Here is a 19,356-nt window from a genome sequence, read left to right on the forward strand (position 1 = left end):
ATATTCATTTCACCTGCTCTGCTTTCCTCAACTTACTCAGCTTCTCATGAGCTGTTAGCTCTCCTGAAATCTCTCTCTCCCTCCAGCAGCTCAAAAACCTCACAAACATTTAAATCCCATTCACATTTGCTTACTCTCTCCCTCCTACTCTTACTTGCAGCTAGTGATATATCACCCAATCCTGGGCCACAGCCTGCTGCCAGACAAGCATCCCCTGCTGACCTGCTTCATACACTTCACAGCCCTCTGCCCACAAATAACCTCAACACCCATACTCGCTCCAACCTTATTTCCATCCATCCCACCCACAAACACATGCTCCCCCTACCCTGCGGTCTCTGGAGTGCCATATCCGTCCGCAACAAACTTACAGCAGTCCACGACCTCTTCCTCTCCAACTCCCTCACCATCCTCGCAGTCACTGAGACATAGCTCACCCCCTCTGACTCTGCCGCAGAGGCTGCCCTCTCCCACGGGGGGGGCTTCACCTCAGTCACACCCCCAGACCAGACAACAGGACCGGGGGAGGGGTGGGTCTGCTCCTCTCCCCATCCTGCACCTTCCGTATTCTCACCCCACCTACCTCTCTACAATTCACATCATTTGAGGCCTACACCATCCGCCTCTACCACCCCCTCCCTGCAATTGTTGTGGTCTTATACCGCCCTCCGGGCTCCACCCCACAATTTCTCGATGACCTTGCCTCCTGGCTCCCTCACATCCTCTCCTCTGACCTCCCCACCATTATCCTTGGGGATTTCAATATTCCCATTGATGAAGCCCAGAGTTCCGCTGTGACCAGGCTACTCACCATTGCCAACTCACTTGGACTAGTACAACACACCAACACCCCCACTCACACTGCAGGTCACACTCTCGACCTTATATTCACTAAATCCACCACCATTGCAGACCTTGACATCGCACCCTTTCCACCCTCAGACCATCACCTTCTCACCTTCAACCTCCTCACGGAAGGCACCTCCAAATTAGCCACCCACCCACCTGGTCGATGGCAGCGAGACCTACGCAAGCTCAACCCTAGCGTCCTTGCTGACTCCCTCCATGCCCTCTCCTGCACTCTCCCCACCCTAACCTGTCCAAATCTTGCTGCAGCTCAGTATCACCAAACTCTCTCATCAGCCCTAGAGAAAGCTGCTCCATCAATATTTCGCCGCAACCGACCCCCTAACCCCCAGCCCTGGCGCACTACCCATACTCGCATCCTCCAGAGAAAAACACGCGCCACTGAACGGAAATGGAGAAAAACTAGACTTAACCAGGATTTCCTACAGTACAAGACCAACCTACTGCAGTTCCACACTGCCCTTGCTCATGCGAAGCAGGAATACTTTACCAAGCTCATCGGAGCACAAGCTTCCAACCCCCGGCATCTTTTTGCCACCTTCAACTCCCTGCTTAAACCCACCCCCCCACCCTCCGTTTCCTCCCTCTCTTCCACAGATTTAGCCATCCACTTCACCAACAAAATTGTCTCCATCCGCCAGGAAATATCCAATCTCCAATCTTCACCTCCCACCCCCTCCCAACCAGATCCTCCTCCACCCTATCCTCCCATCACATCCTTCACTCCTACTACCACCGAGGAAGTCAACCACCTACTGCAGACTTCCCATACCACTACTTCCCCCCTTGACCCCATCCCTTCTGATTTACTCCAGCCTCACTTCACGGAATTGGCCCCAGTCCTCACTACCCTGTTCAACCTCTCCCTATCCACAGGCACCTTCCCCTCAGACTTCAAGCAGGCCACTGTACTACCCCTGCTCAAGAAACCCTCACTTGACCCCTCGCTACCCTCCAACTACCGTCCTATCTCCCTCCTCCCCTTTGCCTCAAAAGTCCTTGAGCGTCTGGTTCACAAACGCCTGACCCAGTACCTCAATGCCAACTCACTGCTAGACCCACTCCAATCTGTATTTCGGCCTGCCCACTCAACCGAAACTGCTCTCACCAAAGTGGTCAACGACCTTGCCTTAGCTAAAGCTGAAGGTAAATAATCCATTTTCCTCCTCCTTGACCTGTCAGCAGCTTTTGACACAGTAGATCATCCCCTACTCCTCCAGTCCCTCCAGTCCTTGGGCATTCACGATCTCGCCCTATCCTGGCATTTATCCTACCTCTCCAACCGCTCCTTCACGACCGCCTTCAATGAGTCCTCATCCACACCCAACCACCTCTCGGTGGGAGTCCCCCAAGGTTCGGTCCTTGGCCCCCTACTGTTCACCCTATACACATCCTCCATTGGCAAGGTTATCTCCTCCATGGGTTTTAACTATCATCTGTATGCAGATGACACCCAGATCTACCTCCACACCCCTGACATATCCACCACGACCATGGACAAGGTCTCCTCCTGCCTATCAGCCATCTCCTCCTGGATGTTCGCTAGGTTCCTGAAACTAAATCTAGACAAAACGGAATTTATGATCTTCCCACCCCGGCCATCCATGAACCTCCCAGATGTGCATGTCACTGTTAACCACACTACCATTCGCCCTACCTCTCAAGCCCGCTGTCTGGGTGTCACCCTGGACTCCGCACTCTCCTTCACTTCCCACATCCAAAACCTCACAAAGTCCTGCAACTTCCACCTTCGTAACATCCGTAAGATTCGCCCTTTCCTGACCTCTGCCACCACCAAACTCCTCATCCATGCCCTCATAATTTCCCGCCTTGACTACTGCAATGCCCTGCTGTCTGGTCTCCCTATGACCCGAACAGCCCCACTGCAGTCCATCATGAATGCGGCAGCCAGAATTATCCACTGCTCCCATCGCTCCACCATGGCAGATCCCCTCCTAGAATCCCTCCACTGGCTTCCTATCCAGTCCAGAATCAGATTCAAGATACTGTGTCTGACCTACAAATCTGTCCACAAAACCTGTCCAACCTACATTTCCGATCTTACTCAGAGGTACATACCTAGTCGCTCACTCTGCTCTTCCAATGAACTTCGCCTAACCGCCCCCCGCATCACCCAGTCCCATGCACGCCTCCAGGACTTCTCAAGAGCTGCTCCAACACTATGGAACTCCCTACCTCCACCCATTAGGGCAGCCCGCTCCTTCAACATCTTCAAGAAAGCCCTCAAAACTCACCTTTTTACTCTGGCCTACTACCCCTCACAAGTGCTCTAAACCTACAGCTGAACTCTGGTCCCCTACCATTCGTGTCCTTACCTCTCCCTCTAGATTGTAAGCCTTTGGGCAGGGTCCTCCTCCTTTTGTGTCCTACCTGATCTTGCACCTCCATTACTGTGAACCCATGCTATGCATCTGAGTGAACCTAACTTGCCTAAACTTCCTGCCTCCATCCAGTGACTGACTAAGCATTACCTGGTACTCATACTTTGGTGTGTGATCTGGTTTTCTTGTATTCCTGTATTGTCATATTGCTGTATGTCACCCCTAAATATTGTCTGTAACCTAAATTAATGTTCAGCGCTGCGTAATATGTTGGCGCTTTATAAATACAATAAATAAATAAACTCCCGAACTTCCATCTGTCATCTGTGAACTTTCCTAATCTCTCTCTCCTCTCCATTGGGGAAATCCCAGGTACCACAACCTAGTAGGCACCAGCAGCAAAGTAGTGCACTGGCGATTTTTGGGTAAATCCCTGTAGATGCTCTGGTGAAGACTACTTAAGGTGCCCAAACACTTATACATGGGTACCAAACGGTCACTGGGGGAGCGTCAGGAAGGTGAGTGAATCCTCTTATACCTCTTCAGTTGCGGCTGATGCCCTTCAGTGATCACTACGATCGGCGGCGATCATAGTGATCACGTGATCAGCAGTCAATCGCCATTGCTCCTGGTCAGTGAGAGGAGATGTCAGGTGATTCTCCCCTCTTGGGTGCTTGTGATCTCGTCGGAGGCAGGAGGGACTTCAAAGACGTTAGAGTTACATCCTATCACCCACAGACCGCCACACAGAGGACGTAACTCTAACGTCCTAGGTTCCCAAGAGGTTAAATACCTTAATGCATAGAAGCATAATCACTCACCAACTGCCTTCTGTTGCCAGCTGTGCCCGGTGACAGGGAATTATTTGCCACGCATCCCACTCCCCAATAACTCGCCGGCACCAGGCGAGTTATTGGCAGTCTTTGGTAACGGAGGGCAGTTGGTGAGTAATTATGCTTCTATGCATCAAGGTATTTAAAGAGACTCTGAAGCGAGAATAAATCTCGCTTCAGAGCTCATACTTATCAGGGGCATGTGTGCCCCTGCTAAAACGCCGCTATCGCGCCGCTAAACGGGGGTCCCTTCACCCCCAAACCCACCCCCGCAAGACTTGGTCGTAGTCTTGGTCGTAAATTTTGACTTCCTGGAGGCAGGGCTAACGGCTGCAGCCCTACCTCCAGTCGCGTCTATCAGACGCGCATCGCCGCCTCTCCCCCGCCCCTCTCAGTGAAGGAAGACTGAGAGGGGTGGGGGAGAGGCGGAGATACGCGTCTGACAGACGCGCGTGGGGCAGGGCTGCGGCGGTTAGCCCTGCCCCAATGCGGAAGCGCTCCCCCGCTTTACGGAGGGGATTTGGGGGTGAAGGGACCCCCGTTAAGCCGCGGGATAGCGGCGTTTTAGCAGGGGCTCACATGCCCCTGCTATCTATGAGGTCTGAAGCGAGATTTATTCTCACTTCAGACTCTCTTTAAAGGGACCCTGAGCTCTGCTTAAAATCGACTTGGGCCTGAATTAGGCCGTGCGCGCCCCCGCCGCTCATGGTACATGTCATTACGTTGGCCGATGTGCGAGTCCTGTGCATGCCCGGTTCAGAACCACGCATGTGCAGGACTCTCACGCCAGCCGGTGTTATGACGTGTAGCATGTGTGTCCGAATCAGCCGAAGTCACCGATTAACGGAGCCACCAGCAGGACCGGGTGAGGAGCCAGGAGGACGTCAGGGGACCTCGCGGGCTACGGGGAGCTAGAGGGCCCCAAATTGCAATTTTAATCAGAGCTCAGGGTCCCTTTAAGGGGACATATTTACTGTAGATATTGGTCTCTGAGGAAGCGGGTTGTTACGCAGCTTTTAGGCCATCTGATACACCCTACTGCTTTTTTGTATGTATGTGATTCTGGAGCAATAAATCTGCAAGCTTATGCTTTGGTGCACAGCACTTTTCTTCTACTATCTCCAGTGGTAATCTACAAGCTTGAGCACACTGCAGCTAACAGATCCAGGTCACAGCGTCACAGCCTGCAGTGAGTGCTTCTTTACTGCAGCAAATCAATCAGTGTATGGGCACTCTGCAACCTGTGAAAGCCCCATGCCTACCAATCTAAGATTGTATAGGTTTTGATGTATCATTTACAATAATTATGTAACCCTTTGTGCAAAGTGCAAAAGTAGAGCTGCTCAGTGGAGCCAATCAGAATCCTAGCATTAGCATCTATTCATCCTTCCAACAGAGGTTTACAACACTAGATAAAACTCATTATTGTACAGCGCCACAGAAGATGTTGACTTTACATAAATGAAAAAAAAAATTATAGTAATAACTAGAAGACTCCCGGTATAAATACAAACTTCTGCCACTTTTTGATTGACCTGAAGAAGTGAGCTGTGTATCTTGAAATGCATTGTCTCTTCCTGTCGCCGCCGATAACATTGGTTTACCATCATTTGATTTGTGCCTTCTCTGGAGCAAAGACAACAACAATACATTTGCAAAGCGCTTTTCTCCCATAGGACCCAAAGCACATAGACAGACACTTGCCTCCATCTTTAACTTTTTTCAACGTTTTTATTTATACTGTGTGCCTCCTCATTCTGTCTACTGAAAGTAGCATGTTTTCCTTAGTGCAAACTATGCATTTGCCGTAATCACAGAATAATCTGTAAACTCACCATGCCTGACACACATATATAATAGATATCTAATACAAGTGCGTCATCATAGCTGCTATTTGCTTACTTAAACGGCGAAGAATTTTCACAGTTTATGGTTTTCTGCATTTGTTGTTCACGCTGTTCTGGCTCTGCAGGATGTGCCAAAAGCATTAAGCCAATTATGCATGTAATGATATCAAAAATAGGAGCTGAAACGATTAATTTTTAATAGATAGGATAGAGGAATGGAAGGTGTAGCAGAAAGGTCAGTATACACAAGTGAATGAGATAACCCAGGCTGAGAAGGACACCCAGAGAGGCACAAATCAGCCAGCGCTACTAATGTATCCCTCTGTCATGTATATTTAATCCTTGTCTTTTATTTGACAATGCACTTATTTATGGCATGACTGCCAGAGCCAGTTAGATCCTTCTCATCAGGATACTGGGCCTGTTGTGAAATTAAATATTTTATCATTCCCTGCGACAACATGAACTAATCTTTTCTCACCAAGATAAACAATATATTAGAAACACATATACTGCAGGAATTATTTTTTACATCTATGGTGTATATATATACAGTATATATATACACACACATACACACACATATATTGGTATAATGGTATAAAATAAGCCCAATATATTTGCCTTAAAGGGAAGGTCCAAGCAAAAAAAAAAAATGAGTTTCACTTACCTGGGGCTTCTACCAGCCCTATGCAGCCATCCTGTGCCCTCGTAGTCACTCACTGCTGCTCCAGTCCCCCGCTGGCAGCTTTCTGACCTCGGAGGTCAGGGCCGAATTGCGTACATTTTTACACATTCCCGCTAGTGCAGGAACATTAACACATACATTTTTACGCGTTAGTGGTGCAACGCGTACATTTTTGTTCCTGCACTAGCTAGAATGCGTAAAAATGTATGCAATGTGGCCCTGACCTCCGAGGTCAGAAAGCTGCCAGCAGGGGACTGGGGCAGCAGTGAGTGACTACGAGGGCACAGGATGGCTACATGGGGCTGGTAGAAGCCCCAAGTAAGTGAAACTCATTTTTTTTTTGCTTGGACCTTCCCTTTAAGTGTAGCTATAAAGTTTATTAACCTTAATGACCCTCTGGTACCTGCTTTTACCCATCTGTACTCGCAGGTATTGGGGGGCATACTTGCTCAACACTGCTATGGCCTGATGTTTTACTGCACAACTGTTGTTTTTAGGCACTTTGTGTTTATGCACTGTAAATGGTACATGGGTTTTTTTTATGAGACTATCTACAGTCTACAACACAGCACCATTCAGTGGCTGGAGTGGGAAGAGATATAGTAAGTAAAAAATAATAAGTATCAGTTGTCAGAGACTAGGTCTGCCATAATATGCATGAGTAAAGGAGCACAGTTGCTTTTTAACCATTTCAGCCCATGGGTATTTTTCACCTTATGCATCAGAGCAATTTTTACCTCCCATTCATTCACCAATAACTTTATCACTAACTATCACAAATAATTTATGTATATCTTGTTTTTTCTGCCCCCAATTAGGCTTTCTTTGGGTGGTACATTTTGCTAAGAATTTTTTTTCTAAATGCATTTTAACAGGAATATTAAGAAAAAAATGGAAAAAAAATCATTATTTCTCAGTTTTCATCCATTATAGCTTTAAAATAATACATGCGACCATAATTAAAACCTATGCATTTTATTTGCCCATTTGTCCTGGTTATTACACCATTTAAATTATGTCCCTATCACATAGTATAGCACCAATATTTTATTTGGAATTAAAGGTGCATTTTTTCAGTTTTGCGTATATCACTATTTACAAGCTTATAATTTAAAAAATGCTTGTAATATACCCTCTTCACATGCATATTAAAAAAAAGTTCAGACCCATAGGTAACTCTGTTTTTTTTTTTTGTTTTTTTGTTATTGTAATTTTTTTTTTTTTATAAAAATTTTTATTTGGGTAATTTTTGGTGTGGGAGGTAAACAGTTAAGTTTAAATGTAATAATGTGTGTTTATTTTATAAAAAAAAATGTATGTAGATGTAGTTTTACTATTTGGCCAAAAGATGACCACAGTGACATATTTTTTTTAGTCCTGGAAGTGAGCACTGTTGCTTCCAGGAAGTATAAGGGGGACTGGAACCATTTTTTTCTCAGAAAGACTGCGGCTTCTGAAAAGAAGCCGTCGGTCTTTCTACCAGGAACTTAGATCAATGAATGGGAACTATGTTCCCATTCACTGATCTCTGGGCTAATGGCATGGGCAGCCACCTGGACATGACAATCACGTCCAGGTGGCATAAATAGTTAATGAGCACTGTGATCAATATTAGGCCCTCTGCACACTCCAAATCCGATTTGCAATTTCGACTTGCGATTCTGATTCCGATTTGCATTCCGATTTTCCCTGGATTCTATAAAAAGAAAAATGCAGAAAAAACGCAGCATGCAGTAATGATAAAAAAATCAGAATCGCATGTAAAATTGTGTCAAAATTGCAAATCGGAATCGCATGTAGTGTGCAAGAGGCCAAATGAACATTACAGCAACCAAAAAGGTATATGAGACCGCACTCCAGCGATGCAGGGGATGAGTGTGCAGCGGATCAACCCATGTACCTTCTGGGTATATCAAGCAGTTTCTCCAAAACGATTCAGCACAGCTCTTTTATCAGAAATTACTTTATTTGGATCATAAAAAACAAACTGTTACAGCTGCATAGTGGCTACGGTCCACCGTTTCGGACCACCACAGTCCTTGTTCACGCCACACAGCCAAATGAGCAAATGCAAACACACTTCTTTATATAGTCATTATCACAGTAAAACAGCCAATCAAAGAACAGTATGCAAATGATCAGACCTGATGGGGAACTGAAGGGTTTGTCCACACAGTGACCCACCCACCCATTCTATTGGTCAATGGTTCATGATGTCACTGCATTAGCAAAACACATATGATAAACAAATGTAAAAAGCATCTGTTACACAGATCCAATGTAGCTATAAATTACCTGAAAGATCCAGGGTGAGGTAATGTAATGGACATTACAGACAACTGAAATCTGGTTTATTTCTCATGGACTGTCTGAATACTTATGGACGGGGCAATAAAAATAAACCATATTTGGCATGTCCATTATTTTGATTACGGTATAGTGTTCATTAAAAAGCAACCATACTCCTTTACGCATACATACTGCAGCTTTTGTCACTGTCAGCAGATACTTAATATGTTAACATGTTTACTTACTGTGACTTTGCCCCCTCTGGCCACTTGATGTTGCTGTGTTGTAGACTGTGGACAGTATGTTAAAAAAAGCCATGTACCATTTCAAAATTACACTATTTTTCAAACCATGAAGACTCTCCTCACCATAAGACACCTAGGTTTAGAGTGCAAAAACTAGGGAGAAAAATAAAATATTTAATCTGGTGCGTCCATGGTAGAGGGGAGTCTTGTGGATCGTCTAGCCCAATCTCCCCACAATTATTTGTCCCCCTTGTACCTGTTGTTGCCCCTTGTACCTTTTGTGTCCCCATTGTGCCGGGCTATGTCCCTCTTGTGCTCCCCTTATACCACTTTTGTCCCTATTGTGTCCAATTTGTACCTCGTGTTTCCCCATTGTGTCCAATTTGTACCTCTTATGTCCCCCTTGTAATTTTTATGTCCCCTACTCCCCTCCTGTGCCTTCCCAGCCATGTGCACAGTGCAGAGAAAATGTGTCCACCGATAAACCCGGCTGAGCAAACGCCAACCCATACGAATGGCTAACCCGTTGTGATTACCTGTTGGAGACTCCCTGTACTGTGCTCACTTGACAGGAAACTTGACAGGCAGCTATTGGGCCAATCAAAGTGTAGGGATAATGTCCTTTAAAGTAATTGGACCCGCAGGGGCTCAAGGCAGGACGAGTTGAGATCTCGCTATTGCCAATTAGCAGGCATAAGTTCATAGCGCTCACTATGCTACGTTGATAAGGCACACTAACTCTGATAAGGCACGTTATCTCTGATAAGGCATGCTAACTCCGATAGGGCATGTTAACTCTGATAAGGCATGCTAAGCGTGCAGTAAGGGGAGAAAAAGGAGATAGCGAGTGTTACAGGAGGTAACGCTCACTATTTGTTATAGTGAATCAACCCTGTAATGAGATGCTGGGCTGGCAAAGAGAAGGGGGGGGGGGGGGAAACAGGCTAGAGGGGAGGACACACGCGGCAAAGCTTCAAATGAGGAGGAATAAGGGAGTGATTCTAAAAATATAGATGTGAGTCTTCTATCCACTATGATGTACCAGATGTAAGCTTTATATGTTTATAATCTCCCCATACCATCTCCACCCTCCAGCGAAGAAAGGGTTAATTGGCTGGACCCACAGAGGCTGAGAGAGAATCCCAGCCAGCCTATATACCATCTAGCTAGGAGTGGCTGTTAAAGTGGATCCGAGATAAACTTTTACTCATTGCATAATTGTGTTCCTTTCATATAGTTTATAGGGCATTCCTCAAGCCAAATATTTTTTTTTGTTCTGTTTTAATACTCGAATTCCCTATAAACTAAACAAGCCTTGCCCACAGCTCCTTTTGTGCCTTGGCACTGTAGCAAGGGCTTATGGGAGCTCAGTCTGGGCAGGAGGAGTAGGGAGGTTACTAGCCATTGATTTCAGAGGCAGAGGGAAGGAGGGAGGAGGAGAGGGGACTGAATTCACACACAGGAAAGCTGATAGCATCTCCAGCCCTCTGCCTGTGACAATGTGACAAACAGAACATGGCTGCCCTCATTGTATCACAGGAATAAATAATCATAAACTTTTGAAGCTGTTTGCAGCTAGATATGCTTTGTAAACTATCTAAACTTTAGATAAGGTGCATAAACAAGTTACTTGTTATAGTTAGTTTTTTGTTATTAATATTGTTTTGTTTTGGTATCTCTAGGAAGGTTGTTGAATGAACCCTTTTTCCTACATGATTTAGCTAGAGTTAAATCTAAGTATCTGCTTATTGCGGATTGGTGGCAGCAACCTGGTCTCTATATGAGATCACAGATTGTATCAATTGTACATACAATCGAAATTGGACTGTGTGTTAGCTCACCAACCAATCCAAAGGGTTACTTTGCCTGCAGTGCTGAATGCTTTCAGGATTCCCTCAGGGTCTGAAGCTGAATGATAATCTGCAGCAAAGGGAACAGCAATTGGAGCGTCACTGCACTGCCATACTATCACCTGACACGTTACACTGTGGTGTGGAATTCTGGAGGAGGCCAGAAACTTGACTACCACACTACAACCAACTATCAGATAAGCCTGCCACGCTAGTTGCAGTAACTTCCACCAGAGGTGTAGCTAAGGAGTTTTGGGCCCCAGTGCAAGTTTTACATTGGGCGCCCCATATATATTCATACATCCAACAGCTCCTCCAACCCTAGTTTATGCCTTCATTACATCATGGCTGGATTACCGCAATGTTCTCTACACAGGCCTTCCAAACAAAGATCCGCACTGCCTGCAATTAGTACAGAATGCCACTGTTTTTTTTTCTTTACGTAAAAACACACTAGAGTATGAAGGAGTTACAAAATGGGTTGCTGGAGGGTGTCTGGTAAGTACAATGAATGTTGACTGAATGACATTACATGCTAAAGAAGTGCCGCTTAGAGTGCCAAGTATAATGACGCAGGTAAAATGACGTTCATTCCACTCTCCTACTGTCTGTCTAACAGAACCTTACACCTCCACATTCACCTGTAAGTCATCTCATGTATATTGCAGTCTTCTTCATAGTGCAGCCGAACTGGCGTTAATAAGCTCTGACAGCTTTCTAATTCATGATTACTCAGTTTTTAGTACAGTGGCAGGCGCCTGTTAACACAAGCAAGAAGCTGCATATATTAATTATGCTACTCTTTTCACATATATTGCTTTAATACCAGGAAAAATACAGTTCTTGTCTTCACTGTAACAATATTTAAAAGCACAAAACAAATATTTAATAACTTTCAGTCTTTAAAAGTACGGTAACTTCCTCCAATGCCAGAAGCAACATCACTATGACCTATCTCATTGAATGTCCAAAGACCACAAAGCAAACATAGCAGGAGAATCCAGGCAAAAATAGCTTCAGGCAAATACATTTGCATTTTTAAATGATGGTGTGTCAGCAGTAGGGCTAAATTTTCATTCTCATACCATAACCTTGTGTAAGGTCATTGAAAAGAAAAGAATAGGAGTCAGAAACAGGCTTTTGCAATCATTGGAATCTCAATTCTGAGGCTTATAAAATAGGAAAAAGTATTTAATCCAGACTGCTTTTTTTTTTGGGGGGGGGGGGGGGGGTAGAGGGGGGAAAGTTAATTGCACTGCTTGCTTTCTAGTCTTTAGCACCTGTCAGGAGGAAAGGAGCCCAATAAAGCTGTACTATGTACTGCCTGAGCTCAGCATTTGTTACTGAATTATACCCTTGTTTATAACTTAATTTATAAAGATTTTGTTTGCTTTTTAAATCTATGACTCACAGGAATGTATGAAACGTGACAAACATATAACTACCTCAAGCAGCTGGTTAAGGGATTGTGTACATGGACCTTTGAGATCAATTTTCATTCAGACTGGAGAAGAAGGTCCTGTACACCTGGAAAAACTGATATCAAAGTGCTGCTGACCTGCATGTAAACTTATTTTAAATGCCAGTTGACACCTGTCAACATGACAATTAGTGTGGAGTGTAATGACACTCAGTGCCTCAGAGAATCCAAAAATGTACATATACAGAGGAAACAGCTGTGTCACATTGACAGAACTTGTGTTAACAAGATTAAAATAGAGATTAAAATTCAGATTTTTATAGACAGTTTGTGACAGTGTGAAATAAAATAAATTGTTTAATTAATTTAGTTAATAATAACCAAAAAAATCTAACACAATGAAAGAAGAAAGAATTACCTTCAGAAAGAGGATCAAGCGTGTGTATCATTAACTGAAAGATACTGTTCCTCATAAGGCTGTTATGCAGCGATGCTGAGCTGCCTCCTCGCTGTAATCTTGGTCTTGTCTATAAAAGAATACAAGGTAATACAACTCAACATGATGCCGTGATTACATCATATACCAATCACAAAACAACCACATTGGTATGTACAGGGCTGAACTCTGCATTAGGTACAGGGCACAAGCCTAGAAGCACCAGTGTGCTGGGAGGCAGCTGTCATGGGTTTCCAAACCCACCATCCTGGAGGGAAACAGGTAAAAATGGCACAGGACAAACACTACTGAAAATGGCAACGCCATAGGTCGCAATAGTAAAAGCCGCGATTAGCAGCAATGAACAGTTATTATGGCGTCCGATAAATAGTGGCCACTCAGTGCCTGCTATATATCGAGCGGATTAATAGCTGCTCACTGCCACTTATTGCAGCTTTTACTATAGCCGCCTTTGGCAGCAGTGCAGTAGTTTAGGGGGTTTATGGTAGGCAGCGGGGGTGGAGTGGTTAAGGGTCAAACACTAGTGGGGTTGGTTAAGATTAGGCAGCGGGGTGGGGGGTAGACTTGGTTAAGCGCTAAGGTGGCTACACGCATTACAATTTTTTACTTTTTTTGGTCGGTTTTGACAGTTTTGATTGTTTCAAATAAAAAGTTTGACTCGTGGAAACGATGAATCAAACACGTTTATTTGATTTTGACACAATCACAACACAAACTATTGAATAAAGCATATAGATTGAATTGAAAGTAAAATTATTTTGGATTATTTTTCTACTATAACAATTACAAAACACACAGCCAAAACAACATACGAGTGGGTATAGAAGCAGCAAATAATAATCCTGGAGTCAACCTTCCTACGCTTCACAACTGTATCCACTAGAACATCTTTTTATTATAATAGATGTACATTCTATTATTAAATGTATTACTATCTAAACCTTAAAGTGTACCTGAGATGAATACAATTAAAGCATCAATACTTACCTGGGGCTTCCTCCAGCCCCTGTCAGGCTATGGGCTCCCTCACCATCTCCTGCGTCCATTTGAAAAGGGCACCTGGAAGAAAGGGCTGGTGGTGCCTAACCCTAAGACACCCCCACCCTCCTGCTTGTGATGCCTAATCCTAACCCACCCTGCACCCCGGAATCAAAAATCTCAGCTATAAAAGGGTGCCCTTTTGTAGCAGAATTAAAAACCTTGTAGCCGAAAACCTTGCAGCCGAATAAAAAATATGGGCTACAAAGGGGCGCCCTACTGTAGCTGTAACGTAGCCAAATAAAATATGGGCTACTAAGGGGCGCCTGCTTGTAGCCGATATCAAAACTTGGGCTCCCTTTTCACCACCTTGTAACTGATATTTGCAGAAATAACATTGATGCCTTTTCATACAGGCAGCTCAGGCACCCTTTTCAACTGATCCCCATCTCCCCGGGCTGCTCCCATCCTCCGCTGGCTGTCCCGGTATATTTCTTGTGCTTTGTTCTGCATGTGTGGCACCCATCATGCTCCTGTGGCCAGAAGTTTTAGCTCCTGACCATGGGTGTGCGATGGGTGTGCACGTGCACCAGGGCCAAACATGTGCAACAGAGTGTGATTGAACAAATATACTGGGATGGCCAGTGGAGGATCGGAGCAGCTTGGGGAGATGGCAAGAGAGCTTTCATTTTATTTGTCTCAGGTTCCTTTTAACCACTTAAAGGGAACCACAGACGAAGCACTCTCATGTATTTTAGCATATATATCAGTGGGAACATTTGAGAAAACACCTACCCTGCTCTCCGTTTCATTATTTACTGTTCAGATTGCTTCTTATCACCCCTGATAAAATCCCCGACTAAGCATTCAGTTTGGCTTTGTTTAGGAATCTTTATAGCTGAGTCTGTCTTCTGTGCTGTCTTTTCAAGCCCAAGCCTGCCCCCTTGTGACTCTGCTCAGGAATCATTATAGCTGAGTCATTATAGCAAAGCCAGACTGAATGCTCAGTCAGGGATTTTATCTGGGCTGATAAGAAGCAATCTGAACAGTAAATAATGAAATAGAGAGCAGGGTAGGTGTTTTCTCTAATGTTCCTACTGATATATATGGTAAAATACATGAGGATGATTCGTCTCTGGTTCCTTTAAGCCCGAAGGGTTGTTTATTTTTTGCATCTGAGCAACTTTCCCCTCCCATTCATTTTCCAATAACTTTATCACTACTCATCACAATGAATTGGTCTATATCTAGTTTTTTCCACCACCAATTAAGCGTTCTTTGGGTGATACATTTTGCTAAGAATTATTTGATTCTAAATTGCATTTTAACAGGAATATTAAGAAAGAAATGTAAAAAAATCATTATTTCTCAGTTCTTGGCCATTATAGTTTGAAATTAATACATGCTACCATAATTAAAACCTATGTATTTTATTTGCCCATTTGTCCCGCTTATTACACCATTTAAATTATGTCCCTATCATCGATATTTTATTTGTAAATAAAGGTGCATTTTTTCAATTTGAGTCCATCACTATTTACAAGCCCATAATTTAAAAAATTATATTAATAAACTCCTTTGACATGCATATTTAAAAAGTTCAGACCCTTAGGTAACTATTTATGTTTTTTTTTATGTATTAAAAATAGTATGTGAGCAATTTTTGGTGTGGGAGGTAAACAGCTAATTATAAATGTAAAACAATGTATTTATTTATTAAAAAAGGATTTGTGTGTAGTTTTACTATTTGGCCACAAGATGGCCACAGTGAAAAAGTCCTGGAAGCGTGATCGTATGCTTCCAGGAAGAAGAATGAAGATGGGGAACTTTTTGAAACTCAGAAAAACCGCAGCGTCTGATGAGACGCTGTCGGCTTTTCTGCGGGGGGCTTCGATCAATGAAAGGGATCTATAATCCCTTTCATTGATCGCTCGGCTAATGGCCGGCGGCGGGAGCGCCTGTGGGATGAGAATGTTCGTCCAGTTGGGCTTAAGTGGTTAATAAAGGCTCCTTCTTTGACTTGTTCCTAACTAATCAAAAACACTACAGCTTAATACTATGTTAACTAATCAACTCCAAATGTACTGATCTCAAACACATGGCATTTCTTTCAATCATCAAATCCTTTCATACTAATATTTTTGTTTTCTTTTAACACAAACACAATTTCTTTCTTCTTGAACATAGGTATACAATTTCTTTGGTAGAAGGAATTTCATACAATCTAACACACACCTTTCAATCTTTGCAGAAATTGATCTAATTTTTCAACCCTTCCCAGTTGACAATTATCGAGAAAAATTTCAATACCAAATTTCTCAAATGAATAAAAAAAATGTGGTTTTTTTGGGGGGGGGGGGGGGTTTATACGATTGAATTGTTTTTGTTGAATTGGTGTAAAAATAAATGTTTTAGTTGTGTGTGGCCACCTTTAAGCACCAGGGAAATGGGGAGGGGGTTGGCTAAACCTAGGAGTGGGTAAGGGTCAGGAACCAGGGGGTTGGGTAAGGTTAGGCAGCAGGGGGTGAAGTGGTTAAGGTTAGGAACTGGGAGGGGGGATGGTTGGGTAAGGCTAGGCAGTGGGAGATTTATGGTTATGCACCAGGTGGGGTCTTGGGGTTAGGCATAGATAGAGGGGGAGGGTTCAGTCTGAGAGTAGGCAGGGGCATTATTATACATAACCTGCTCTTGGCGATTGCGTCTCCACCACTTCATGGTTAGTTTGCAGGTGTCCTGCAGCCAGCCAATCACCATGCGGCTTTAGTCCCCCCATGGTGATTGGCTGGATGCAGGACATCTGCAAACTAACCAGGTAGTGGAGGAGATGCAATTGCTGGGAGCAGGTAATGTATAATGCTCGATAAATGACAATTTAGGACATTTTTAAAATGTTAAATATGGTTAGCAACAAGATGTCATTAGCGGCATCACCCTGCACCACATATATTTGCAGTGCTATTTTTAAATGTATGCTGCTGGAGCCAAGCTGATGTTATAGCCCCAGAGCATAGAGAGCTAGATAGCCGAGCTGGTTGGTACTGGGGTTTGATGGAGGGCAGATCTAAGGGTGCCTGGACTCCTCAGCCTAAAGGCTCCTTTGATGTAAATTCAGGCGTGGTTATATAGATTATTTTTTACACCAAATGCCACTTGAGGAGATCACTCACTGAGAAGATCTAAGATGTCATACAGTAGGAAACCGTTATGCCTCTGGTTAGCTCCATCTTACTGAAGTAAAAGGGAACCCGAGGTGAGATCGATATGGAGGCTGACACGTTTATTTCCTTTAAAATAATGCACATTGCCTTGCTGTCCTGCTGATCCTCCGCCTCCAATACTTTAAGCCATAGACAAATCTGACACGATTAGCTGCATTCTTGATTCAGGTGTGTGATTTAGACCATACTGACCAGAAAGATCGCTGGACTTCCAGGCAACTGGCATTGTTTAAAAGGAAATAAATATGGCAGCTTTTATAGGTATCACACCTCGGGTTCATTTTAAGAAGTTGAGCATTGCTTATGTATTGTTTCTATGCACTGTGAACCAGTCAAGCTGTTTTGCAAAGTACTTTGTTGATGGTTTGCTAGTGAGAGCTGGATTAGGTGAGTAGAGTCGAATGATATCTTTAACAATTAGCTATTGACTTGCATAGTCTTGCTATCCGTGTGAAGGAGGGGCTTTGCCCATGCTATGTTACTCAACAGCAGAGGGAAAAATGGTCAAGTCATCAAGCTGATAACAAGTATGGCATTTACCATTCTAAATTCTAAACTTGAACTGTGCATTCAGTGGTTTGCCTGAAATTCAGTTTTAATGTTCAAGCAGATTTGTGTTTTCTGTGCTGTGAATTTACATAACAGTGTTTTAGAAGGTGGCAGAAGCAGCTTAGACAGTCATGTTCATTAAGTGAATCAGCATAATGCAAATACAGTATTCAGCTTTTCCCCTTCATGTTCCCCTTATAGGCAAATCTCCTTTCTGTTGCAGAGTGCGGGTATTTGCTAAAAGGCTATTTATGATGATGCATTATTTAGCCGTTTCAGAAGGATCATGGGGATCACTAGAGGACAAATAAAAGGCATCCATAAAGCCAGTATTCTCATAAACAGCTTAGAGCTGGCACATTAATTCCAAGAGGGGGGATGAACAATTTACATGTCAATGGAGTGTAATAATAAAAAGCCCAGTTTTCATGCAATTTACTGAACTGTAGAAGTGACACTGGGGCATCCTGTTATTAATGTTGTCTCTGAATCTACTGTTAGCAACTTATTTAGTTAGGCTAAAACTGGAATTAAAAGGTCATCGAAGCGCAGATCTGAAGTTAGAATATTCCGCAGTTTGTTGGCCAGTGCCTGCCTACATGTACAACTAGACTGTGACATCTATGGCTCCCTGTACAGTGTCTCTGTAATATAGTAGTACATATATGACTGTTTAAATGCATTTTGAAATAGCCATTAAAAGTGTGCTAGCGTGCTGTGTGCTCTAATTCTCTTATTTAACACTTTTATAATTTACTCTCACCTGCCCGATCATTAAACTGCCCTCATTAAACTTCCACACATTTATAAAATCCTGGTCTCTGTCTCTGACCATTCACCCCAGATTTCTAGGTTGCTTGAACACCCCCCCCCCCCCCCCACTCCCGCTGATGTTTCCCACAACGACAACTATTACATAGCCAAGAGAAATTGTAGGTTTGGAATTCCTTATCAAGTCATAATGATGTGCCATATATTGCATGTTTGGGTTATTGACTTCTGCATACTGTGCAAGTAGAGTGGCAAAGAAATATCATTTGCAAATACCTCTGAAAAGATGACAATACAGAGAAGTACTAGGATCAACTTTTTCAATTCTTTCAACAAAGGAATTCATAAATTCAGGGATACACATAAGTTATGTTATCCGTGGATCAGCTAGTCAGCATCATATCTGTCTTTTTACTTTTAGAAGGGAATTTTAGAATGTTAATAAACAACATTTATAATGCGCTTTTCTCCTGGCGGACTCAAAGTAGGTTGTAGCAGAGTTAGGGTGTCTAGCCCAATGACTCCTTACTGAATAGGTGCTGGCTTACTGAACAGTACATGATCCAGCCACATATGACCATTTGACACTCAAAGTAAGAAAAACAATAGATGCTAGACGAAGTTTCCCAGCCTGCCTACATTACATTAGAAACATGCACTTTTTCACTTTTCATTTTGAAGTTCAGCGTGACTGCAGTACAGCTGGCCACAGCTCCAAATGTGCTAAGGCTCGCTCTTTTGGGTGTACATTGCTGCTCATCTACTGCTTAGGTGGACACAGCAGTGCCAAGAGGAAGGATTGCAATGTGGAATCAGGGTCCAGGTGTTCTCTGTGTGAGGAAGCAGACTAGTATTTTTACAGGAAGTAGGTTTTATGGCTCTTTCACATCTAGAACGTGTGCAGGAGCCATTCTCCTGCACGCGTTATATGCCCTGCGGCGTGTAGTCGGGATGTAGCGGTGCGACACAACCAGCGGCGGTAATTAATTCACCCGACGGGAA

General features: G+C 43.7%; 1 protein-coding gene across 4 annotated transcripts in view; it reads right to left on the reverse strand.

Moving 5' to 3' along the window:
• SLC24A2 (solute carrier family 24 member 2) overlaps positions 1–19,356 on the reverse strand; it is a 259,384-nt gene that overhangs the window by 124,130 nt on the left and 115,898 nt on the right. For all 4 annotated transcript variants that reach the window (XM_068234400.1, XM_068234401.1, XM_068234402.1 and 1 more), the window contains exon 5: positions 12,800–12,908. In XM_068234400.1, coding sequence (XP_068090501.1) covers positions 12,800–12,908 — 109 coding nt within the window. The remainder of the gene's footprint in view (positions 1–12,799; positions 12,909–19,356) is intronic.

Source organism: Hyperolius riggenbachi, chromosome 1 (assembly GCF_040937935.1).
Source record: "Hyperolius riggenbachi isolate aHypRig1 chromosome 1, aHypRig1.pri, whole genome shotgun sequence".
NCBI classification, from domain to species: Eukaryota; Metazoa; Chordata; class Amphibia; order Anura; family Hyperoliidae; genus Hyperolius; species Hyperolius riggenbachi.